Source organism: Chanodichthys erythropterus, chromosome 16 (assembly GCF_024489055.1).
Source record: "Chanodichthys erythropterus isolate Z2021 chromosome 16, ASM2448905v1, whole genome shotgun sequence".
Lineage (NCBI taxonomy): Eukaryota > Metazoa > Chordata > Actinopteri > Cypriniformes > Xenocyprididae > Chanodichthys > Chanodichthys erythropterus.
Window position 1 is genome coordinate 35,687,175 of NC_090236.1, and position 27,240 is coordinate 35,714,414.

Below are 27,240 nucleotides of genomic sequence, written 5' to 3' on the forward strand. Positions count from 1 at the left end.
GTTCTGCCCGCCTCCATTCACAAATCCAGATCAGGAAAAGAAAAATCTGCTTTGCCCTGTGAGGGCACTGGATGCTTACGTCAACAGAGCTGCCCTGTGGAGAAAAACAGATCAGTTATTTGTGTGTTATGGGTCCCCTAAGAGAGGGGGCCCAGCATCCAAGCAGAGGATGAGTAAGTGGGTGGTTGAGGCCATCTCACTGGCGTATGAAACAGTGGGACTCCCATGTCCCTTAGTTGTGCGTGCTCATTCCACGAGAGGTATGGCGGCATCTAAAGCTCTCTTGTCCGGAGTCTCTCTGGACGACATATGTGGTGCGGCTGGATGGTCATCCCAGCACACCTTCATTAGATTTTATAATCTCAACCTAAATGTTACTCCGGGTGCCAGAGTTCTACAAGACAAAAGCCAGGCATTCAGAGATACGGCGTAGTTGGGATAGCGTTCCCATCACGTCATTCGACGTAGCGTCGATAGTTCCCACGAAAGGGAACGTCTCGGGTTACGAGTGTAACCCCTGTTCCCTGAGTAAGGGAACGAGACGCTACGTCACGTTGCCGTACCTCCTACATACCTGGAGCGCTTGCTTCAGACATATTACAGAAGCTAGCGTGCTTTGTTCTGGGTATGCTTTATAGCTTCCTGATCCGTGACGTCACCCGCCTCTGACGTCACGTCTTTCTCATTGGTTGGATACAGAGGTGCTTCACGAACACAAAATACAGAGGGTTCCCATCACGTCATTCGACGTAGCGTCTCGTTCCCTTACTCAGGGAACAGGGGTTACACTCGTAACCCGAGACGTTTTGTATCACTGGGCTCCAACTCTAAAGCACAATAATAGAGAGCTGAATCTGACAGACGAACATCAGTAATAGTGAGTTCAGTGGATGTTTGTGATGTAGTCGACTGAAACCGATCATCAGAAGTGTGTGTTGCAGCACTCGATGATCGTGCAGCTTTGCGTAATAAATATTGAGGTTCTTTGTTTGGATATTGTCTGTACCAGTAAAGCAGAACATATTCACTATTTGTACTATATGAGCAGCTCATCTTGACAGTTTCTGTTTCTTTAGTGTTTTTTTCTCTCTCTTTATCTGGCTCAATGTTGTCTCCAGTCACCAAACCTGTGAACAATAAAAAGTGATTTTTGATTTGGGAAAGCTGTTTAATGCTTTAAAATTCATTTTAATTGTTTACGTATACAGATTTTCATTAATTACTCAGTAAATAACGCACCTGTCCCCACATGAGAATCAGTATGAAGCATGTGTCCATGTTGAATCAGATCAGATCAGTTCTCTGTTGAGGCTCTCAGTGCTTGAGCTGTAAGTCACTGCAGATCAGTCACAAACACACACAGGAACTTCCTCCTCGCTCAAATTCCTGCTGCTGTTTATGATTTTCATTTAAGTAATATGACCATATATTCTTTTATTGTATAAGATTTAAAACAGCAATATCTCCATGTGAATGTGTTGCCCGAACTTGGTTAAGGTATTTATCTGAAGAAATTATTTGTTAAAGGGGAAATGTTACGTAACTACCCATCTAGGGCTGGGGAACCAGTAAAAAAAAAAAAAATAAGAAAATAAATAAAAATAACTAAAGAAAGAAAACCTTGGAGAGAGAACCAGGGCAACCCAACCTCCTGTCCCAGAGTGAACCCAAACACCAATTCAAATTAATGTCTTTTTAATTTAGAAAAAAAAAAAAAAGTATTAACAAACATGTAGGAAAGACTTCTGGGAAGAGCTAGGCCAAAATAAACAAAACCAAACTAACTAACCCAAGAACATTAATAAATTACCTAGAAAAAGATAATCCACAAATAAAGTACATAAAATTTCCCTCTCTCCCTATAGCCATAACCAGGAGAAAAAGGGAAGTACAAACAAAAATGGCGCCTTCCCCAATTCCCTTAAATCAAAAACAACATAAAATACTAACAAACATAGATAATATAAGACATAAACATAGTCAAAAGATGTTAAGCAACTTCAGTTCTGTTTCTGTTAAAGAACAACAAAATCATGAGTTCACTTACTCAGAAATAGATCAACACAATCAAACAATAAATAAATCTTGGAAAAAGGAGGAAGTATTTGCCCTGGCAGAAGGAAGTCTCTCTCTCTTCTCCACAGATCCACAATGTTTTAAATTCCTACTCCTTCCTGTCATCATCCAATCCCCCACATCACCGGATTGAACACAGCTGACTGGAACACCGGTCTCGTGATGAGAAAGAGAGAGAAAGAGCAAACAAAACCACATCCAACACACATACATAATTATGAACACATTGAATATGTCCTCGGACGTAACAGCAAACGACAGCTACAGTGTTTGGTTTTTCCTGTGAGATGTTTGTTTTCTATGTCATTTTTTGCATAGTAAAATAAATCCTGTGGCTGTAGTTTGCCCTTTAACAAATAATTTCATCAGATAAATACCCTAACCAAGTTTAGTGTTCAATCAAACTAATCTTATAAGTTAATTAATAAAACAACAGGTGAACACTAGAGAACTAAAATAGAGAACTAGATCAGATCACATAAAACACAACGAACAAAACATAATCCTGACACTTGTAGGATCATTAAATATATATTTAAATCCTAGTCTCCAGATATATTTTTTTGGCGCTACTGTATATTGCACATGACAATAATTTGAGATGTTTTATTATTTGTTGTATTAAAGGGCAGTTTATAGGGATTTAATAACTCTAATTGAATAATGTAAATCTTTCACATTGCCACACAAATTCACACCTTATCATTAAAAGAAAAGAAATCTGTATCTACCTTTTGATTTATTACCTGTGATTTAGCCTATTTATTGATTCTATTAATTTCTGATATAATGCTGTGATTGTCAGTTCCTGTTTCTTTCTATCTGTGTTCGTCCGTGTCTCTGTGTAACAGGTTTTTGTAAAGATCTGATGTGTTTCCTGTCACTGTGGGCCTCAGAGCACAGTAATACACAGCAGAGTCAGACACACACAGATCCTCGATCTTCAGAGGAACTGAATTTGATGAAAGTTCAGAGTGAAATCTCTCCTGGAACTCAGTGCCATTTTCTCCTCCATATTTGCTTCTCCTCAGGATGTATTTAGGAAAGTCATTTGCTCTCTGGATGTACCAGAATAAATATTCTCCTGTTGAATCTGTTTTATATTTACACTGTAATGTCACTGATCTTCCTTCAGCTTCAGTCACATGTTTGTCTGGCTGATCAACTGTGTCCTCTGATCTGCACTCTGTGAAGGTTTAAGAATATTTAATGTACAGGACGATACAAAATATGACCAACTTGCATGAATATGAAGCTGTATTAAATGAAAATTCATACCAAGAATGAAGAGTGTGAAGAGAAATATATTCCTCAACTTGTGTGACATGACTGCTGAATAAACCTTGAAGTTCAGATAAATCAGCAGTGGGAGAATTTTACTTTTAGTATTATAATAATGATGATCCAAGGAGGAGCTTGTGGATACCCAATAAAACTTCAGTATTGTCAAAGGTAATGTTGAGTATAACTACTGCCCTCTTATGGTTAACTGCAAGTATTGCATAACTGAAACAGTGCCATCTCATAGAGTTCAATGTAAATGAATAAAGATATTTGTTTTCTGAATTATGGGATGTTCTAAAGGGACTGGTGAACTAAAGGATCATTCATACTGCCACACAAATTCTTTGTGTTTCTGCATTAGATTCATTACATATTTTAGCTTCCTTTTCATCTCCGTCTCTGTGTTTCTCTCATTGTCACAGGTTTTTGTACAGTGTTCTTGTGTTTCCTGTGACTGTGGGCGTCAGAGCACAGTAATACAGAGCAGAGTCTGATACTGCAGCAGAGGAGATGATCAGATACACGTGATTTTGTTCCTTTTTTTCAACTTCAGCAGAGAATCTTGGATCTACATCAGACGGAGCTTTTTTTGCACTTCCAAGGATGAGTACAAGAAATTCAGGTTTTGATCTTCCATACTGACGGTACCAGAGGAGATAATCTTGACCTCCAGAGGCAGAAAAACTACAGGATAATGTAACACTTGAACCCTCCTCAGCAAAAACATCTGTTTTCTGTGTGATTTTGAAATATGTTTTATACAGGAAATATATTCATGTCCTGCAAATTAGATTTCTGAAATTTGCCTTTCAGTTTCATCTGCATTTACAAGCAATGTTGTTTGAATAGTTTAAGAAATATTGATTTTCACTTTGTTTATTTAATTTACTATTCCCAATATAATATTAGATATATAGTAATTTGTTCTGTATTAAGTAAAATTAGATCAAGCAGCATTTAGGATAAAAGTGGCTCCCTTTCATGAATTTAAATTGAATTGGTCACATCCCACTGGAAACTGAATGGAATTTGAATTCGAATATCAGGATTTTTGTCAAGATTTGGATTTTTTTCGTTTTTTGCATTAATTTTACTACAGTCAAACCTGAACGAGGAGGGCGTTTTATCACACATAACATCAAAATTCAATAAAAATATAACAAAAATGAACAGGTATGTTTTATTACAGATTAATAAATCTGGGTCTGATCTGATTTCAACCTCTTATCTGAGTTTTGGCTCAATTTTACCATATTGTTACAGCCACACTGGTTCATTTGTGTGTGTATAATGGTGTGTGTGTGTGTGTGTGTGTGTGTGTGTGTGTGTGTGTGTGTGTGTGTGTGTGTGTGTGTGTGAATGTGTGTAAGTGAGTGTGTGTTTGAGTGGGTGTTTCTATTTTGTACTCTGTGTTTTTGAGTGTAACCTCTTTCTTCCTGCTTTATAAAGACATGGCTTAAATACTAGATGTCTTTGCATTTTTCAGTCTGTCTAATTTAATCTCATTTCTCATGAACATGAAAATATTAACAGATGGAAATATGAAGAATATTTACTTTATAGGTATATATATATTAAGCTAGTTATTTTGTATATATAATTGCTTTATATTAAATGAAAATAATTTGATATATTTTAACTTTTGTTACATTTGACAGTATTTTTTATTATTAAATTGGATTGTCAACTAGGACAGTAAGACAATATTGGTTTTAATGTGATTCATCTTTATATTGTCAAAGATTAATTTACTTTAGCATACTTTTTTTTATATTTGATCACTTTTACAATAAGCTGATCTTTCTTGTCTCTCATTGTAACAGGTTTTTGTATAGATCTGATGTGTTTCCTGTGACTGTGGGCCTCAGAGCACAGTAATACACAGCAGAGTCAGACACACGCAGATCCTTGATCTTCAGAGGAACTGAATTTGATGAAAGTTCAGAGTGAAATCTCTCCTGGAACTCAGTGCCATTTTCTCCAACTCCAAACTTGTCTCTTCTCAGGATGTATTTAGGAAAGTCATTTGCTCTCTGGATGTACCAGAAGAGGTTTGGCTGTGTTGAAGCTGTCGTATATGAACAATCTAATGTCACTGATCTTCCTTCAGCTTCAGTCACATGTTTGTCTGGCTGATCAACTTTCTCTTCTGATCTGCACTCTGTGAAGGTTTAAGAATATTTGATGTAGATTTGATTTTTGACTCATAAAATCCATATCAACAAACAATCTATACAAATATTCAAAAATGATTGAAATTCTTAAAAATGAGAAGAAATGCATACCAAGACTGAAGAGTGCAAATAGAAATATATTCCTGATCCACCTCATGATCTGTTTTAAATTCACACTGAAGTCAAAATAAATCTGTCAATGAGAGTTTTGCTTTCATAAATATCATAAAGACTCTGAGGAGGAGCTTGTGAAAACCTAAAGGAAACTTCTCTGTTAAGTATAATACTGAGATATCGCCCTCTTTTGGTTTCTGACACGTGTTACAATCGAAATAAAGTCACATGATGTGAAACATGTTAGCCATAAAGCAGCTTAAAGAACACTTATAATTAGGGTGAATTCAGGTTGGGACACTTTTTGCCATTGAAATTTCTTGGAAAAAATGTCCCAATCAATTCACCCTACAATCATTCTGTTTCTTGAAATTGTACCTTTTTGAAAAGCTTTGTTTGCCCTTTTATTCACTTCTTTCCCCAACCTCACATAGATGTTTGCAGTTTTATCTCACTTTTTTTTTTTTTTAAATCACACAATTTTAATTTTTTTAAAGAGCTTCAAAAGTAAAAGTGTCCTTTAGTTTTTGTAAGACTTGTTTCATGACAGACGACAGATCATGTTTGGCCGAGGAAACTCAGAGCAGCTGGAGATGATGTCTAATGTCTCACTTATACTGTGTTTTCAGTCTCTTTTCTTATAATATTAAAGGTGCCCTAGAATTAAAAATTGAATTTATCTCGGCATAGTCAAATAACAAGAGTTCAGTACATGGAAATGACATACAGTGAGTCTCAAACTCCATTTTTTCCTCCTTCTTATATAAATCTCATTTGTTTAAAAGACCTCAGAAGAACAGGCGAATCTCAACATAACACCGACTGTTACGTAACAATCTGGGTGTACGCCCCAATATTTGCATATGCCAGCCCATGTTCCCAGCATTAGACAAGGGCAGCCAGTATTAAAGTCTGGATCTGTGCTCAGCTGAATCATCAGACAAAAAATGGCAGATGGTCGCGTAAACGATTGGCTGATGTTTTTAAGGCCCTAACTCGTGCACAGATGATGTATATTAATATTATTCCTTTCAGTGCACCTAATAAATAGTCTTTTATCAGTTAGTAAAGACAGTTTCAAGTAATATTGCAAACATGTATAAAACAAAACATCCTCTTTAGCACCTTTAACAAATACACTAATAAAACTCCTCTGTATATTTTTGTGGTAGTATACTTTATTTCATTGCACTAAAAATCAGTTTAAGTAGTAGTGGTATTTAGTATACTTTTCCAAGTGCAGTGAAGTACTACTGAAGTACAGATATACATTGAATTAGTGTACAGTACCGTCGCAAGGGCTGTGCCAAGTGTGCGACCGCACAGGGCCTCGCGCCTCTAGAGGGCCTCGCTCCTGGCCTGCATTTTATGTAGTTTATGTCTATTTTTTTATTAGTTTTCCACCAAACATCGATAATAAATAAAATTCCTCTGTCTCGCAATTATGTATAATCAAGGCCACATGAAAAGAAATCTGCAAATAATTATTAATTTTCAAATTTCGATATTACGTTCTGCATGCTCGCACCACTATGAGCTGCTCACTCTGTGAGGAAAAAATGTCGGGTGCTGCACGAGAGCGCGACTGATTTCGTAAACACGAGTCAGGGTGGCGAGAAACGGAAACGAATTAAAAAGAAAGATGTCGCGGTGGTGGGGGAAAGGGAAAGGGAAAACTTACATGATAAGCAAATAGGCGTAGGCTATGCATTTATAGCCTACTATGAAAAGAAAGTTGATCAAAGACTAGCTGCGTCACTTTCAGTTTTCATCTTGAACTCTTATCACGGATTGTGAGTGAATGCGATCATCCTTTCCTCTTTACTACTGTACAGAACGAAATAAACATAAATTAAAATAAAAAAAATATGTTGAAAGATACAGTAGTTTACCGAACGTCAGTTCAAACAGTGTTGCAAACAATGTCACGTACCATTATACCTCAGAAAAGCCATTTGTTGACCATTAACTTAGCAAGAAAAATAACAAAACTTAATTATGTAAGTAAGCATAAGTAACTTTATTATTATACAGTTTACTTAAACTGGGTGCTCGTCTGTGTGTAATCCATCAAGTCGCATCGTTTTCATTTAATTCTGGAGACTGAACTCGCGCTCTGCTGCCACACTGGAGCGCGCTCACCACCTACTGGACAGGGGTGGGAATTACAAGCTTACATACAAACTACATAATCTGTCAAAATGACGGACGGACTGCAGATTTTTTTCCGTCACTGCTAAAAAAAATTCTATCAAAGACGGAAAATTTTCAGTTAACGCGATCTCTGAGATATATAAATATGTATTATATATGACGTCACACTACCGCCGGTGACGCTCCACGACCGCGGTGACGCGGTTGTCATGCCTACCGTCACAGCCCTAGCCAATCATAGACATATAATAAACACTAGACGCCCTATTGGCCGCTTTGGACTGTTGCTGCGATACGTCAACGAGTCCGCCATATTGTGCGGGGCAAGACTGCGCTGTTAACAAACACAAGTAAACGGACGAGCTGCGGTTTTTCTGGATAAAAACGAAAATAACGTTTACATTTATCAACCAATTTCAGTGGTTTATAATGTACGCGGTGTACAAAAAGTTCTAGTTACTTAAGATCTCTATAGTTAGACATATAAAATATTTATTTTAATTAAGAAATAGTCAAAGCTCAGGCTTGTCATGTATTTGACTGCTTTATTCTTGCATAAGAATTGTGAAAACGCCCATACTGAGATATAATTTAATTTTCACATTAAATTAAATAAAGTTTTCTTATTGTAAAAAAGGGATTTTCTGTCTTTAACGCAATTTTAGCTTTTTTTGAGCTTAGAATTGACCACCGTTGATAAAATTAAACAAATCATCAAATACAAATCACACAGGCTGCTTTCTGTATTTTATAGCACTAAAATGATACAGATATTTACAGAAAGATACTCCAAAAACATACAACAACAAAGATAACTGATGGATCCTTTATGGTAATACATATGGTACAACTACAGTGCAATGCAAATAAAGAAATTGAGAATAGTAAATAGTTTGTTATACACAATAAGAAGTAGTTTATGTAGTATATAATATTGTCAATAAACAAACAGTATACAGCAAATAAAATAGTAATGAATAGAACATTTATAAAATAGTATAAGTACAATAATATAATATAATAATATATTGATAATAGCATATAGTATAATAATACTATAATAATAGCAATAGAATATGTAGTATCATTTACAGAATATAGACAATAATAACATCATAACTATAATAGATTGATAATAATAGTGGTATAATAATAATAATCGCAAATACAATGTAATATCAATTGCAGAATAATATAGACAATAATAAAAATAGTAAATTAAATAGTGACTACAATAATAATAATATAGTATTGGTATAATAATAATAATAATAATAATAATAATAATAACAACAAAAGGCTATATATTTTCCATCAGTCTCTTGGAAATGGTGAGAACAGTCCACTGACAGGCTCTCCTCAGCTTTCCTTGAGGCTATAGCCCTGGTTGCAATGGGCTGAAAAAGAAATAAAAATATAAACAAATCACCATTTAATGGCAAACTTTTAAATAATGTAGATGAGTCGGTAAACTTCCCTTCTAGCTACTTCTCAATTCGCTGTCTTTGTGAAACCTTAAATGTGTGAAAAGCTAACTAACCTAAGGGTTAGATTAAGATTAACAAAATATCAGTCACCTAGCCGTAACGAGTACTTGTCATAAAAGTCGGTTTTAATAAAATAGAGATGCATATTTAAACTTTAGTTTATAAAATAACATAAGCTAAAACTATATTAGAAATCATGTACACTCACGTCTCAACTTTCACAGCTAACTAGTGACAACGCTAGCTATTTTAGTCTGACTGACTCCGGTGGCCAGCTACTATCAATTATATAATGAAAATACAACCAGAAACAAATGTTAAGTCTTACCTGTGAAAGGTTATTCCCTGAGACCGGTTTTCAGTTGTGCAGCGATTTGTACAGCCCCAAACAGCACACGAAGCAGGCATTTTTCTCAGTTCCAGTTATGAGCGTTATGGGAACGTTGCCCCGCACAACATGGCGGCGCCGTTGACGTACGGTCCAGCGGCCAATAGGGCGTCTAGTGTTTATTATATGTCTATGTAGCCAATAGGGACTTTAAGCAACAGCTGCGAATGGAACGGCTACGGCGACCGGAAGTTTGCTGTCACACGCCGTAGCCGAGAACGTAAAAAATCACTAAGCAACCGTAAACAATACGGCGCAACGCGGATTTCATTCATTTATTGAACTACAAAAAATGTCATTCAAAAAAGCAAGAGAAGGGTTGCTTTTGGCATTAAATAATAATCTATTGTCAGAAGAAGAGTTTTTACTCTTGTATGATGTAAATAAGTCTTAAGAACCTAGATTTACCTTGTAAGCAATACTTGCCTTTTAACCTTGATTACATGGAAGAAGACGAATGCCTAAATGAATTTCGTGTCAGAAAATGTGACCTACCAATTCTGGCAGATGTTCTCGGGATTCCCAACGAGATCGTTTGTGATCAGAGAAGTGTTGTGGGAGGAGTTGAGGCGCTGTGTATGCTGCTTAAAAGGCTGACATACCCATGCCGGTACAGTGATATGATGCAAAGATTTGGTCAACGACAAGTCCCAGTCCTGTGCATGGCCACAAACTCTGTGCTGGACTACATATATTCTACACATCATCAGAGGATAACTCAGTGGAATGACAACATACTGAACCCTGCAGCATTGAAAATATATGCTGACTGCATCCACCAAATAGGAGCCCCTCTTGACAACTGCTTTGGATTCAGAGATGGCACTGTACGACCCATTGCCAGACCAGGTGTGACACAGAGGATCCTATATAATGGTCACAAACGAATTCACAGTCTAAAATATCAGGCAGTAGCCATTCCTAATGGTTTGATTGCCCATCTGTACGGTCCTGTAGGTCAGTCTGAATGCTTTACCATCTTTAGAAACATTGTCATTACCTTTAAAATTGATAAAAAAAAAAAAAAAAAAAATATATATATATATATATATATATATATATATATATATATTATTTTTTATTATATAGACATTTTATTATTTTAATATTAACAAAAATATAGACTACTATATATAGTTAGTTTAGTACACAAACACACAATATACATAGAACAAAATTTTATTAGAAATGTGATATTTTATGTTAACAGATTTTATATTTTATTAACAAGCATTTATATGTTAGAATGTTTTATGAATGAAATCACAAAGAAATAAATGTTTTTTTCAAATTGCAAAAGAATAAAAGAATCACTATTTCTTTGACATACTTTCAATGAGACTAAGTAATGCTTGCCCTTGCTGTTGCTGTTGCTGAAGTAGCATAGTCTGCATTGCCTGCATTTGCTGTTGCTGTTGTTGCATTAGTTGCATCATTTCACTCATCTGCCTTTGTGCCTGTTGTGCTGCTTTTGCTTGCTCTTCAACTTGTATTTTTTTTAATTCCAATTCCTTTTCCCTTAGAACCCTCTCAGTCTGGCTTCTCTCCCTCAAAAACTCAATAGTGTCATTCCCACTCCTTCTCCTACGTTTGTTGTTTCTCCAGTCCTCTCCCTCTTCACTAAGCCTCCTGTTGGTCTGGCTCACCCTCTCCATGGCCCTCTTCCTCGCCTCTTCTGCTTTGGCCCTGTCTGTCTCTAACTTCCTCATATTCTCATCACTCCATTTGTTTTCCTCAGCTGCTCTTTCTTTTTCTGTTATTTCTTCTATGAGATCATCAAGCTCTGTTGTTTCTGCTGATGTGCCACTGCTCTTCTCATCTTTGTTATTTCTGGCCTTGTATTTCACCTGTATCAAGGTGAATCTCTCCCTCACTGATCTCTGCGTAACTTTAAATTTAAGATCTTGAGAGCAATTCAGTGTGTCTGCTATTGTAGACCAGGCCTTGCCCTTGTCAACACTGCCCTTCTTGTACCTGTATGGTTCTGTGAGTATTTCTCTACAGAGAAGTACATCATGCTTCTCTGTCCACTCCATAGGGGCTCTAATCAGCAAGAAACATGAAGTAGCTATAGCTCACTTTTGAAAAGTAAGTATAATTAACTGTCTTGTTAGATAACTAATAGTAATAACTAATAATTAATGTATTAATCTATTTCTAATTTGCTAATCTTCTTTACCCAACATTAAAAATATTTTTATAGCATAGTAATACATTTAACATGTTTTTTTTAAGAGGATGTTTAGGCAATACTTACATTGTTCGCTTCACATCATCTCTAATCTCAATGCTGACTGAGGTGTTGTTGCCAACAGCAGACATAACTTTGTACAAACGGAAAAAAACGTTAAAATTAGCTTAAGTTTAAAACATATCAACAGATTGAAATAAAAGACAAGTGGTACAATCATATACTGATGCAATTACAATGTCATATACCATAAAACATAACATTTACTTACCTACTCTCTCACGTTGTAACGACTACGACAAATCAGCTGTTCTCCCGTAGTAGACGGTTACAGTAGAACGTCACGAAGTAGCAGTTAAAGTCGCGCATGCGCAATACAACGTCAGAACACCGTTGCCGTTCCATCAGTGGCTGTTGCTTAAAGTCCCTAATAATACTGCGACTACAAGCAACACAACCTACATCACTGAGGCTAACCAGGCCACCGGGTTGCAACAAGATGAAGTTCAAGGTGAGGCATAAATTCAACAAGTGGCCGTGGTGACTAAAATATATAATCCGGCATACAAGGGTGAGCGATGTGCTGGTAGACACGATTAAACAGTAGAAATGTGTCAACTGATAACGATTTAATAGGCTGTTTTAGACTATCTAGTGATAGATTATCTAATCTAGTGATGCAAACTACTCGTTTTAAATTTAAATTATGCCATAATGATTCATGTAAATCATAAATTAATGTGACAAGAAACGTTTGCGTTTTCACTATTGGATGAATAAGAGTGAATGTTTGCACATTTTAAAATAAAATATTTTTAAATGATTACCCCATATCTACAATTAGACCTAGATCTTATTTTACCATTCTTATTTAGGCTAGTTATTATTCCCTAAGATCGCTTTTAATTATTGTTGTTGTTGTTGTTGTTATTATGCCATATAGGCTAGATCGCACAATAGCCTATTACCACACACGTCAAGATTGTATACAGAGTTTTACTCACTCCATTTTAAATTCTAATTGCAGCATCTGAAATAGGTCAAACCACTATTTTACAGATGCGCGAAAGTTGGATTCGTTACTATAGCAATACTCGCACACATGCACGCAAATCAATTGCAGCGAGGGCCTCGCAAGTCAACTTCGCACAGGGCCTCGCACCCCCCTTGCGACGGCCCTGTTAGTGTATTTATAGTGTATAACTTTGACACTTTTATTTAGCACCAAAATAAAGAATGTACTTCAAATGTACTTGCTTGTATTTAAGTATTTTTTAATGCACTCAAGTATACTTTTTTTTCTCCTGGGTATTACTAAGGGCAAATTTACAGTAGCTCCGCCCACCAATGGCACACCAGGTTAAAATTAACCCACATTCTTGTGGCTGCAGTGGTGTAGGCAATAGTGTGTTGGGTACGGAGAATTAACTTGTGATGTGATTGACTGGGTTCGAATCCACCTTTTGCTGAGCTCGCTATTTCCCCTTTTCCCATCACATATCACATAAGAAAGGCTTTTTTTTTCAATAAAAATTTTCTTCATTCTATAAAAGTGGAAGTAAATTGCCTAACGAGTGTTTAATAACGATAAAATCATTTCCACTCTTATTATTGCATCCTGTATTATTTTTTTCTTCTTTTTTGCATGTGGGGAAACCATGAAAATAAATATTAGTTCAATAACTTAGGCCTACCATTCTACCAGTTTTCACCTTTGATATTTTAACAGTGATAAGAATTAAACTTGCATTGACTCAGAAGTATGCGGATGTACTTTTGTCACGTGCTGTTGCCATGGTGAGTTGGAATATCGGAGCTCCATTGATGACGGCTTTTCATAGTCGTGGTGCACGCGCTTAACTCAGAGTCAAACTACTCAGAGTCTGTTAGAAAGGCCGAGTTCTGTGCGCATGCGCTGATTCCATCAGTCATCATTGAAGAGAGAGTGACTCAGCAGAAGGTGCAAGGGCGCTGTGTGTATGCAACGTGTGCGTTGATAAACAAATGTAAGTTCTTTACATAATCAATAGTTGATAAATATTGATTAAGTGTAGGTACTGCATTAGTACAATGTTATACTGTTCATGACAGACGAGTATTTATCATCATTGAAGCCATTATCGCGTGCTGTCGAGTGCCCATGAATATGTTGATTATATTCAATATTACTAAGATATATCTTGTAATCAGTGTTTGATACCTATGTATGGATGTATTATCATCACATTTGTTACTGATATATCTGCTATTTATAGTTTGTGTACGCGATGTTCCTGATTACATGCTGCTCGTTTGAATAATTTTACGATTAGTTTCGTTTTGAATGTTTTCCCGTTTTTGACCACTGGGTGGCAGTATTGTATAAGAATTCATGGCTTGTATGGTGATTTCTTTATTTAATTCTAGATTTAACTTGAACTTCTTTATTTGAGAGATTTGTGACTGTTAATTGAAGTAATGCTGTGTAATAATAGCCAAGATGTTTGTTAATATATATCTTTATTTCTTTCCTTTGTAGACCACACCTAAATTTATACACACAAAAGCCTGTAAATCCTGTGTAATGCTGTGTTGTGTACCACCCAAATTGTCAACATTAAACCCCCTTTCATGGAACTGATCTGATTCAGTGTGTTCTAACCGACACCCCATTGAGGAAAGCTAGAAACAGACCATCACCTAATACAGTCCGACCTTTTCAAACCTGCTATTGAACATATGGTCCTTCGAGCCGGATCTGGCGTTTCTCATGGATAAAGCCTTGATCAGTGGCCAAATGCAACCTGAAGGAGCATCAGCACAGATTGTAAGACCCAAACGTCAGGTTCATCCTCCTGCCTACTTTAAAGACTTTGACCTTACGACTGTGCGTCATAGAGTACTTAGCCAGCCGGCATTACCTGACACAACACAGCATACACAGGTTCTTGGAGATGCTGCAGAGAACATTCCTTCGCCCTCTACCAGAGTATCGAGTCCCATAAGTCAAGGTCCATGGGATACAGTGGATAAATGGTCCATGGTCGGCGAAAGGGCTCCTTCCTTTCAAGTTATGGATAATACTGAACTGCAACCACCTAGTGCCAGATACAGCCCAGTGCAGCCAGTTCATCATCCTCAGTCTTCTCCATATCATCGGCCATGGGAAGAGCATCAGTCCACGCCTTCGCCTCAGATCTCTTACACTCCACAAACTAAGAGAATCCCACATCGTGAGCAAGCATCCTACCATCCACCATCTATGTTATCTCCATCCTTGGGCCCATACCAACCCTTTCATATCAACCCTGGTAGCTCCTCACTTAGTTTGAATCAAGGGACTGGTTATCATATTATGTCCAACACAGCAATGGAGAGAACAGTAGAGCCTCAGAGTGCCACAAACATGCTAGACATTTTGGGAACAATGATGGGTGAACTTCAAATTATGAAAGATCATATCCTGGCTGCCACACCTACTAAATCACGCATTGATTTAGCTCAGACTGGTGAACCTCCTCACCATAATACACCTCCCTGGCAGCATCCTGATAAAACCAATTATCAGAATACAGCTCAACCAATACCAGACTTCTATGTTAATACTCCTGTCCCTCACTGGCATTCAAGAACATTGTATGAATCACCTAAGGAAACAATGGAATATCCTGAACAAGAGCGTTATCAGTACAAGCAACCCACTGGGCTGAAGTTAGCACCTAGAACTAATTTTCTTAACCTGAATCCTGCAGGACAAGAAAGCACCTACAGAGGTCCAGTGCCAACCATCCCTAACTTCTGTACTAAAGATCCCAGCGAGTTTACTCGATTGAAGATAGCCCTTGATAACCTTTTACCACCAGATGCCACAGAACTGTTCCGATACCAAATCCTACTAGATCATCTGAAGCTAGATGAAGCACGTCTGGTGGCAGATTCCTATCTCAACTCACCATTCCCTTACTCAGATACTATGGCTGCTTTGAACGAGAGGTTTGGCCAGCCACACAAGTTAGCACTTAAGAAGATAGCCAAAGTGATGGATTCCCCAGATCTCCGAAGAGGAGATATCGAGGCATTTGACAGATTCGCTCTACAAATTAGCGCTCTTGTTGGTATGTTGGAGACTCTTGGAGATGAAGGAGAATCTGAGCTGCAATGTGGGTCACATGTGGAGAGACTGTTGAGTAAGTTACCCGCTGAAATGAGATCAGGATTTCGAAGACAGATGTACCACCGTCCGGGGTCGGTGTATAACCTCCGTGAATTTTCTAAGTGGCTCCAGTATGAGGCTTGGTGCCAAAGCAGTGAGTCGCAGATCAGTTACAAGAGCCAAAGACCAGAGCAGAGACCAGAACGCAGGCGAGAAACCAAACCTACTGCTCGTACAGCAACTATCCTTCATGGGGCAAATGACACGGTCACAAAGGTACCCCCTGCAGCAGCCCAAGTTAAGGTGGAGAAACCCAAAGTCTCACCTAAAGCCTTCTGTCCTTTCTGTGATAAAGATGACCATTTTCTAAGTCAGTGTTTGACCTTTAAGTCCTTTGATAAACAGCAAATGATTGACTGGATCCAAACCAATCATCGTTGCTGGCGATGTGGACGTGCACACCAAACAGCCCAGTGCACACTGAAGAAGCCTTGTAGCATCTGCAAAGGGAAGCACTTGCAAATCCTGCATGAGGTCAACACCAGGTGTACCAGAGAGGGTTCCTGCCTGGTTAGTTCAACTACTGAGACACTGTACTTGGATAGACCCACTGACTGCAAACGTGTTCTGCTTAAGGTCATCAGGGTTCTGCTGCGCTATGGAGGCAAGACGCTTGACACTTATGCTGTTATGGATGATGGGTCTGAGCGCACAATTCTTCTTCCTGATGCTGCTCGTGTACTTGGTATACAAGGTCAAGCTGAAAATATAGCCTTGCGGACCGTCCGCCAAGATGTGCAGACCATCAGTGGTACTTCAGTTGACTTCCACATATCTCCTGCAACTCAACCTCGGAAGACATTCAAGATCAATGCAGCATTCACTGCCAAACACCTTGGTCTGGCCGATCACTCTTATCCAGTGAGTTTGCTAGAGAAATACAGGCACCTGAAAGATCTCCCACTGCAGGCCTTTGAAAGAGTGAGTCCTTCACTTCTCATCGGTGCTGATAATACCCACCTAATCACCCCTATCGCACCTGTCCGAATTGGTCCTCTTGGTGGTCCAGCCGCCATAAAGACGAGGCTTGGATGGACACTGCAGGGACCAGCCAAAATCCTGGAGACCCAATTGCAGCCACAACAGTGCCTTTTCCTGTCTCTCACCCCAACTGAACTAGAACTCATAGGAGACGTTAAAAGGTTATGGCAACTTGATATTTTGCCTTTCCGCTGTGAAAAGCAGGTGACAAGGAGCAGGGAGGATCAGGAGGCCATTAATCTCTTAGAGAGCAGGACAACCCGCGTAGAGGTGAATGGTATCTTCCGCTATGCTACACCCTTGCTGCGCAGAAAGAATTCACCCCTCTTTTGTGCCCCCAAAGAAGCTGTGATGCCAAGTCTTCGGAGCATGGAACGACGACTGGCCCAAGATCCAGAGAAAGCAGCAGTGTACAATGCGGAGATTGAGAAGTTAGTACTGAATGGCGCAGTTACCAAACTCTCATCGAGTGGAAGCAATGTGACAGAAGAGACCTGGTATATCCCACACCATTTAGTCAGCCACAATGACAAGGACCGCATTGTGTTCAATTGCTCCTTCCAATATAAGGGACTGAATCTTAATGATTCCTTGATGCCTGGTCCAACCCTGAGCCCCTCTCTTCTGGGTGTTCTACTTCGTTTCAGGGAGCATTGTGTGGCGATTAGCGGCGATATACGTGGAATGTTCCACCAAGTCCTCCTCCTACCTGAGGACAGGCCCCTCCTGCGCTTTCTGTGGCGCGACATGAGACGAGATGACCCACCTGACATCTATGAATGGCAAGTACTGCCGTTCGGAACCACATGCAGTCCCTGCTGTGCCTCCTTCGCCCTTCAAAGGCACGTCTTGTCACATAGCACAGCAGATGAAGATGTGAGGCATTCTGTTGAAAGATTCTTCTATGTGGATAATTGTCTGCAGAGCTTACCATCTGCTCAAGAAGCAAGACAGTTACTAGACAAAATTCGTAAGTTGCTGGCAACAGGAGGATTCGATATCCGCCAGTGGGCCAGCAATGTGCAAGAGGTTGTCAGTCACTTACCCCCAGAAGCCAGATCTTCTAAGCTAGAGCTGTGGCTTTCACATGATAAAGTGGACCCACGTGAATGCACCCTGGGACTGAATTGGCTCTGTGAATCAGACTGTCTAGGATTCCGGCACAGACCTGTTACTTACCATGCTCTGACTATGCGGAACATATATCGTGTCTTAGCAAGTCAATACGACCCCCTTGGTGTTATTCTTCCGTACACTACACGTGCCAAGGTGATTGTTCAACAACTCTGGACTAAGGATAGGAACTGGGATGATCCACAACTTCCTGAGGGTCTTCAGCGGGCATGGAAGGTGTGGGAAACTGAGCTTCAGTACTTACCTCAAGTAGTCCTACCTAGGTGCTACACTCCATCCAGCATGGACACACCGAAAGTTACACGTGAGATTCATATCTTCACAGATGCCTCGGAGAAAGCTTACGGGGCAGTTGCTTACCTTCGTTCAGAGGATCCTAGTGGGAGGATACACCTTTCCTTCCTCCTGGCCCGGTCACGTGTAGCCCCACGTAAGCAGTGCTCAATTCCTAGACTTGAGCTATGCGCTGCTCTCATAGGAGCGCAGTTGGCCAAACTAGCTGAGAAAGAGCTCACCTTGAACATCCAGAAAGTCATTCTCTGGACAGATTCAACAACTGTCCTCCACTGGCTGCATTCTGAATCCTGCCGCTTTAAGGTGTTTGTGGGAACGAGGGTGGCAGAGATTCAAGAATTAACTGATCTCAAATCATGGCATTATGTTGACTCTGCCAGGAACCCTGCGGATGATCTTACCCGTGGTAAGAGCCTGAAGGACCTCACTGTACCCAATCGGTGGATACAAGGACCAGAATTCCTCATTCAACCTCAGAGTAATTGGCCATCACCACCAGTCATGCACAGCTCAGAGCCTGAGGATGCCACAGAATTAAAGCGTAGTGCCTTTTGTGGCATGATTAACTCAGCACCGCTGACAGCAGATGGCCGCAAGTTCAGTAGCTGGAAAGACTTGGTTGAAGCAGTAGCACAGGAGCTTCAGGGGGCGGCAGAGCAGAGGGGCTCTACTCTAGCAAGTGCTTACCAAAAAGCTGAGATGTCTGTACTAAGACAGATCCAGATGGACAGTTTCCCTGATGACTACCAGCTGTTGAAGAATGGTAAGCCCGTTCGTTCCAGCAGCCGGTTACTTTGTCTCTCCCCAGAATTCGATGAAGCCAGTGAATTAATACGTGTTGGAGGACGATTAAGACGTGCGGAAGGACTCGACCCAAGCACACTACATCCTATTGTATTGGATCCCAGTCACCCTAACACTCGGTTGCTCATAAGGGATTACGATGCTCGCCTTTGCCATCCAGGACCAGAGCGAGTGTTCGCTGAGCTTCGTCGAAAGGTATGGATATTGAAAGGGAGAGAGGCTGTGAGGAAGCACCAGCGATTGTGTCCTGAATGCTGCAAATGGAGGTCGAAGCCAGCCTCTCAGAAAATGGTTGATCTCCCTCCACCTCGGCTTCGATTGTTCAAGCCTGCATTCCATTCAGCTGGAATGGACTGCTTTGGACCTTTCTTGGTTAAAGTGGGACGTCGTACAGAGAAGAGATGGGGACTTCTTTTTAAGTGTCTGACCACTCGGGCTGTGCACCTTGAGGTTCTGACATCCATAGACAGTGATGCTTTTCTCATGGCACTTCGCCGTTTCATAGGTCGCCGTGGGAAACAAGCAGAGCTATACTCAGACCAAGGCACCAACTTCCGAGGAGGTAACACAGAGCTGAAAGAAGCCTTCCGTCAGCTCAGTGGCGATCTACAACAGCAACTGGCTAAGCAGCAGATTAGCTTTCATTTCAATCCTCCAGCTGCTCCACACTTCGGAGGAGTGTGGGAAAGAGAGATTCGCTCTATCAAAGCTGCACTTTACACAACCCTGGGATCAGACACAGTAACTGAAGAAGTGCTTCGAACTGTCCTCATAGAAATAGAGGCCATCCTGAACTCTAAACCTCTTGGGTATGTTTCAGCGGATATTGCTGATTTGGATCCCATCACCCCAAACTGCCTTTTGATGGGGCGGCCAGATGGTTCCCTGCCTCAGGTTATATACCCAGTATCTGAGCTCCTGGGAAGACGTCGGTGGAGGCATTCACAAGTATTGTCTGACAGATTCTGGACAGCCTTTATAAAGAACTACTTACCTGAACTTCAGACCAGGACAAAATGGCAGACTCCATCAGCAGACATCCAACCTGGCATGGTTGTAATGCTCGTTGACCCCCAGTTACCACGTTCGTTCTGGCAGATTGGAAGAGTAGTAAATGTATTCCCTGGGGCTGATGATCGAGTACGAACAGCTGAGATACAGATAAGGGACAGAGTCTATACAAGACCCATCGCTCGCTTGATTGTTCTGCCAGAGATCCAAGATGAAGAAGATCACATCCAAACTAGAGACTAATGGTAACCCATATAGTATCCGCCTTTTCAATGGAGCAAATTTGGGACCAAATTTGGGGGCGGCTGTGTTAGAAAGGCCGAGTTCTGTGCGCATGCGCTGATTCCATCAGTCATCATTGAAGAGAGAGTGACTCAGCAGAAGGTGCAAGGGCGCTGTGTGTATGCAACGTGTGCGTTGATAAACAAATGTAAGTTCTTTACATAATCAATAGTTGATAAATATTGATTAAGTGTAGGTACTGCATTAGTACAATGTTATACTGTTCATGACAGACGAGTATTTATCATCATTGAAGCCATTATCGCGTGCTGTCGAGTGCCCATGAATATGTTGATTATATTCAATATTACTAAGATATATCTTGTAATCAGTGTTTGATACCTATGTATGGATGTATTATCATCACATTTGTTACTGATATATCTGCTATTTATAGTTTGTGTACGCGATGTTCCTGATTACATGCTGCTCGTTTGAATAATTTTACGATTAGTTTCGTTTTGAATGTTTTCCCGTTTTTGACCACTGGGTGGCAGTATTGTATAAGAATTCATGGCTTGTATGGTGATTTCTTTATTTAATTCTAGATTTAACTTGAACTTCTTTATTTGAGAGATTTGTGACTGTTAATTGAAGTAATGCTGTGTAATAATAGCCAAGATGTTTGTTAATATATATCTTTATTTCTTTCCTTTGTAGACCACACCTAAATTTATACACACAAAAGCCTGTAAATCCTGTGTAATGCTGTGTTGTGTACCACCCAAATTGTCAACATTAAACCCCCTTTCATGGAACTGATCTGATTCAGTGTGTTCTAACCGACACCCCATTGAGGAAAGCTAGAAACAGACCATCACCTAATACAGTCCGACCTTTTCAAACCTGCTATTGAACAGAGTCAATTGAACTAACTCAATTCAGCTGTTCTGAAACTGAAAACTCAGAGTTTCCTATCTCAGAGTAAGTCAACTCAGAGTTCAAGTTTCAACTCAGAGTTGGTTAAACCTCCTTATTCAAATGGGCCCCAGGTGTGTCTTGATAATCATCTAATCAGTTCCTGTGTTTGATCAGTGTATTTCAGCCGTGTGTTTCAGTCTGTTCTTGGTCAGTTCTCTGTTGTGTTATGTTGGTTGTTCTGATCTTGTTTTATAGCGAAGAGTGTTTTTGTTTCTAGTTATTGTTAAACTTTCTGCTGCACTTAGAGCCAGCATTTCTCTTTCGTTTGCAACCATGTGTAACAATATTACTTTAAGCTGCAAATTTTATGGCCATAAAAAAATTGGTTTGAACATGTGGAATATGATATCTGGTCATGTTGTTAATGCTTCTTTTCTGCAATTTATAATGTAAGCCTTATAACAAAGACCTAATTCAGCCTCACACAGGTGTTAGCACATATTTTATTACATTTGGGGCTGGATAGATTGTGGTTTTGATTGTGGTTTTCACTAGATCGGTTCAAAGTGAAAAGAGCTTCAGGTTTTTGTACGACGTGTTACATGTTTTGTATCACTGGGCTTCAACTCTTAGAGCACAATAATAGAGAGCTGAATCTGACAGACGAACATCAGTAATAGTGAGTTCAGTGGATGTTCGTGATGTAGTTGACTGAAAGCGAGGATCAGAGGTGTGATCATAAGAAGAACCACTCCGTGATCGTGCTCCTTTGAGTAATAAATACTGAGGTTCTTTGTTTGGATATTGTCTGTACCAGTAAAGCCAAATATATTCACTATTTGTACTATATGAGCAGCTCATCTTGACAGTTTCTGTTTCTTTAGTGTTTTTTTCTCTCTCTTTATCTGGCTCAATGCTGTCTCCAGTCACCAAACCTGTGAACAATATAAAGTGATTTTTGATTTGTGAAGGCAAGGTTTACAAAATGATATTGCAAGAATAATTTAGTTTTTACAAAAAATGCTGTTTGATTCTTTAAAATTGTAATTGTATATATACTGAATTGTATTAATTAATAAATAACGCACCTGTCCCCACAATGAGAATCAGTATGAAGCATGTGTCCATGTTGAATCAGATCAGATCAGTTCTCTGTTGAGGCTCTCAGTGCTTGAGCTGTAAGTCACTGCAGATCAGTCACAAACACACACAGGAACTTCCTCCTCGCTCAACTTCCTGCTGCTGTTTATGATTTTCATTTAAGTAATACGACCCTATCTTCTTTTATTATACAAGATTTAAAACAGCAAGATCTCCATGTGAATGTGTCTGAACACTGCCATCCTGTGGCATACATGTACCAGTAGTGAAGTCAACTGAACTTAGTTAAGGTTTTTTTCTGAAGAAATTATTTGTTAAAGGGCAAATGTTAACTACCCATCTAGGGCTGGGGAGCCAGTAAAAAAAAAAAAAAAAAAAAAAAAAACCTTGGAGAGAGAACCAGAGAACCAATCCAACCTCCTGTCCCAGAGTGAACACAAACACCACTACTCTCAAAGTATTAAACATGTAAGGAACAAAGACTTAAGGGAAGAGCTAACAAATCCAAACTAACTAACCCAAGAACATTTATAAGTTAGAAAAAGATAATAAAGTACATAAAACTTCCCTCTCTCCCAAACAAAAATGGCACCTTCCTAACAAACATAGATAATATAAGACATAAACATAGTCAAAAGATGTTAAGCAACTTCAGTTCGGTTTCTGTTAAAGAACAACAAAATCCTGAGTTCACTCAGAAATAGATCAACAATCAAACAACAAATAAATCTGGGAAAAAGGAGGAAGTATTTACCCTGGCAGAAGGAAGTCTCGCTCTCTTCTCCACAGATCCACCATGTCTTAAATTCCTACTCCTTCCTGTCATCATCCAATCCCCCACATCACCGGATTGAACACAGCTGACTGGAACACCGGTCTCGTGATGAGAAAGAGAGAGAAAGAGCAAACAAAACCACATCCAACACACATACATAATTATGAACACATTGAATATGTCCTCGGACGTAACAGCAAACGACAGCTACAGTGTTTGGTTTTTCCTGTGAGATGTTTGTTTTCTATGTCATTTTTTGCATAGTAAAATAAATCCTGTGGCTGTAGTTTGCCCTTTAACAAATAATTTTGTTAGATAAATACCCTAACCAAGTTTAGTGTTCAATCAAACTAATCTTATAAGTTAATTAATAGCACAACAGGTGAACAAAATCAGTAATTAAGGGAACAAAGTGGCACACACTAGAGCAGTGGTTCATTCTTGGAGGTTCCTCAACACTGCATGTTTTCCATGTCTCCTTAATCAAACACACCTGATTCAGATCATCAGCTCATTAGACTCCAAGACCTGAAATGTGTGTGTCAGACAAAGGAGAGATACAAAATATGCAGTGTTGTGGCCTCCAGGAACGTGGATGGGAACCACTGCACTAGAGAACTAGATCAGATTACATAAAACACAACAAACAAAACATAATCCTGTCACTTGTAGGATCATTAAATATATATTTAAATCCTAGTCTCCAGATATATTTTTTTGGCACTACTGTATATTGCACATGACAATAATTTGAGATGTTTTATTGTTTGTTGAATTAAAGGGCAGTTCATAGGGATTTAATAACTCTAATTGAATAATGTAAATCTTTCACATTGCCACGCAAATTCACACCTTAAAAGAAAAGAAATCTGTATCTATCTTTTGATTTATTACCTGTGATTTAGCCTATTTATTGATTCTATTAATTTCTGATATAATGCTGTGATTGTCAGTTCCTGTTTCTTTCTATCTGTGTTCGTCCGTGTCTCTGTGTAACAGGTTTTTGTAAAGATCTGATGTGTTTCCTGTGACTGTGGGCCTCAGAGCACAGTAATACACAGCAGAGTCAGACACACGCAGATCCTTGATCTTCAGAGGAACTGAATTTGATGAAAGTTCAGAGTGAAATCTCTCCTGGAACTCAGTGCCATTTTCTCCAACTCCAAACTTGTCTCTTCTCAGGATGTATTTAGGAAAGTCATTTGCTCTCTGGATGTACCAGAATAAATATTCTCCTGCTGAATCTGTTTTATATTTACATTGTAATGTCACTGATCTTCCTTCAGCTTCAGTCACATGTGTGTCTGGCTGATCAACTGTGTCCTCTGATCTGCACTCTGTGAAGGTTTAATAATATTTCATGTACAGTACGATACAAAATATGACCAACTTGCATGAATATGAAGCTGTATTAAATGAAAATTCATACCAAGAACGAAGAGTGTGAAGAGAAATATATTCCTCAACTTGTGTGACATGACTGCTGAATAAACCTTGAAGTTCAGATAAATCAGCAGTGGGAGAATTTTACTTTTAGTATTATAATAATGATGATCCAAGGAGGAGCTTGTGGATACCCAATAAAGCTTCAGTATTGTCAAAGGAAATGTTGAGTAACTACTGCCCTCTTATGGTTAACTGCAAGTATTGCATAACTGAAACAGTGCCATCTCATAGAGTTCAATGTAAATGAATAAAGATATTTGTTTTCTGAATTATGGGATGTTCTAAAGGGACTGGTGAACTAAAGGATCATTCATACTGCCACACAAATTCTTTGTGTTTTTGCATTAGATTTATTACATATTTAGCTTCCTTTTCATCTCTGTCTCTGTGTTTCTCTCATTGTCACAGGTTTTTGTACAGTGTTCTTGTGTTTCCTGTGACTGTGGGCGTCAGAGCACAGTAATACAGAGCAGAGTCTGATACTGCAGCAGAGGAGATGATCAGATACACGTGATTTTGTTCCTTTTTTTCAACTTCAGCAGAGAATCTTGGATCTACATCAGACGGAGCTTTTTTTGCACTTCCAAGGATGAGTACAAGAAATTCAGGTTTTGATCTTCCATACTGACGGTACCAGAAGAGATAATCTGTACCTCCAGATGCAGAAAAACTACAGGATAATGTAACACTTGAACCCTCATCAGCACCAACATCTGTTGTGTCTGGTTTGATGGTATTTCCAAAGACAGCAGCTGAAACAGAAGAGGAATGTGTTGATTTATAGAAGATTTCTTTGTAATCAGGCAATGAATGAATCAAAGAAATACACACCTGCTGAGACACAGAGCAGAATAAGTGAATGAAGATTCATTGTTCAAGTGTTCACTCTGAGAAGAGTCAGACTGAATCGTTTCATCCACAGTCTCTTTCAGACACGATTAGATCATGTCAGATCTGTGAACTCTGAGTCCCTCCTCTCTGAACATCATGTCTATATTTCACACTTGAGGAACTGAAGAAAGAGCCAATCACACTCACTGTTTTCTCTTGTTTTCTCTGCTGTGTTTTGTGTGTGATTCTGAAATTTACCTTTCAGTTTCATCTGCATTTACAAGGAATGTTATGTTTGAAAATTTTTAGAAATATAAATTTTCAGTTTGGTTACTTAACTTTTCATTCCCAACATGATATTATTATTATTATGTATTGTGCTTATTTTCGGTTTAACAAATTGATGTTTCTGCCAGAAAAACATTTAAGAAACATTATATTTGTCACGTTTTGAGTTGTTCATGTTTAGAGTTTGTTTTTGATCTGTTTCTGTTCATTGTTTGATTCTAGGTTGGTTTTCTTGTTTCTTGGTGTTTTAGTTCTGTCCTCTGCCTGTTTGTATCATGATTTCTGATTTGATTAGTGTAACAAAGTTCGTAAGTAAGGAGGGAAGAGGACAGGGTTGGCAGGTGACTACTGGCTGTTTATTAGCACCAAAAATAATAATGTCACAAAAACAATGTGCAAACAGGCACAAAATAATCAACGTAATCTTCAGACTTCACTCCAGCAGCAGACAGACGCGTCTCCTCCCCCTCTCTCTTACTGCAGACTCCGCTGAACCACGTCCCCCCCCCCGCCACATACCCCACCGCCCGACTTAGGCCGGGTGGCCCCCCCCCCCCCCCCCCAAATCTGGAGAGGAAATCGGCCACAGCCATCTGAACACCCGGCCTGTGGACCACCTTGAATTTAAAAGGCTGTAAAGCTAGATACCAACGGGTGATCCGAGTGTTGGTATCCTTCATGCGGTGGAGCCACTGCAGAGGGGCATGGTCCGAACAGAGGGTGAATTCCCATCCCAGAAGATAATAGCGGAGGGTGAGGACAACCCACCTGATGGCCAAACAATCCTTCTCCACGGTGCTGTACTTAGTCTCTTAGAGAGTTTGCAACTAATGTACAGTACCGGCCGCTCCTCACCCTCTATCTCCTGGGACAGAACAGCACCCAACCCCCTGTCCGACGCGTCAGTCTGCAACAAAAAAGGGAGAGAGAAATCAGGAGAGTGAAGCAACGGCCCGCCACACAGAGCAGCCTTTACTTGGGTAAAGGCCTGCTGACACAGCTCCGTCCACTGGACCGTGGACAAGTGGAAGCCCAGATACTTTACTTCCACGCGCCCAATTGCACACTTCTTCGTGTTGGCCGTGTGCCTGGCTCCCCTCAGCGACTTCAAAACCGCCCTCAAATGCCGCTGCCAGTCATTACTAAATATGATGATGTCATCTAGATAGGCAGCCGCATATGCAGCATGGGGCCGTAAAACCCTGTCCATCAGCCGCTGAAAGGTAGCCGGTGCCCCAAACAGCCCGAACGGAAGTGTAACAAATTGGTGTAATCCAAACGGCGTTGTGAAAGCTGTTTTTTCTCGGGATAATGGAGACAAGGGGATCTGCCAATAACCCTTTGTTAAGTCCAGTGTCGAATAAAAACGAGC

At 39.5% G+C, this 27,240-nt stretch overlaps 2 gene segments (V, D, J or C); both read right to left on the reverse strand.

Moving 5' to 3' along the window:
- Nucleotides 1-2,894: 2,894 nt before the first annotated feature.
- LOC137003813 (T cell receptor alpha variable 38-2/delta variable 8-like) lies at nt 2,895-3,403 on the reverse strand. The segment is given in 2 exon segments: nt 2,895-3,262; nt 3,355-3,403. Coding segments are annotated over 2 exon segments (417 nt in total).
- A 20,866-nt stretch (nt 3,404-24,269) lies between these two features.
- On the reverse strand, nt 24,270-24,781 carry LOC137003814 (T cell receptor alpha variable 3-like). The segment is given in 2 exon segments: nt 24,270-24,640; nt 24,733-24,781. Coding segments are annotated over 2 exon segments (420 nt in total).
- Nucleotides 24,782-27,240: the final 2,459 nt, after the last annotated feature.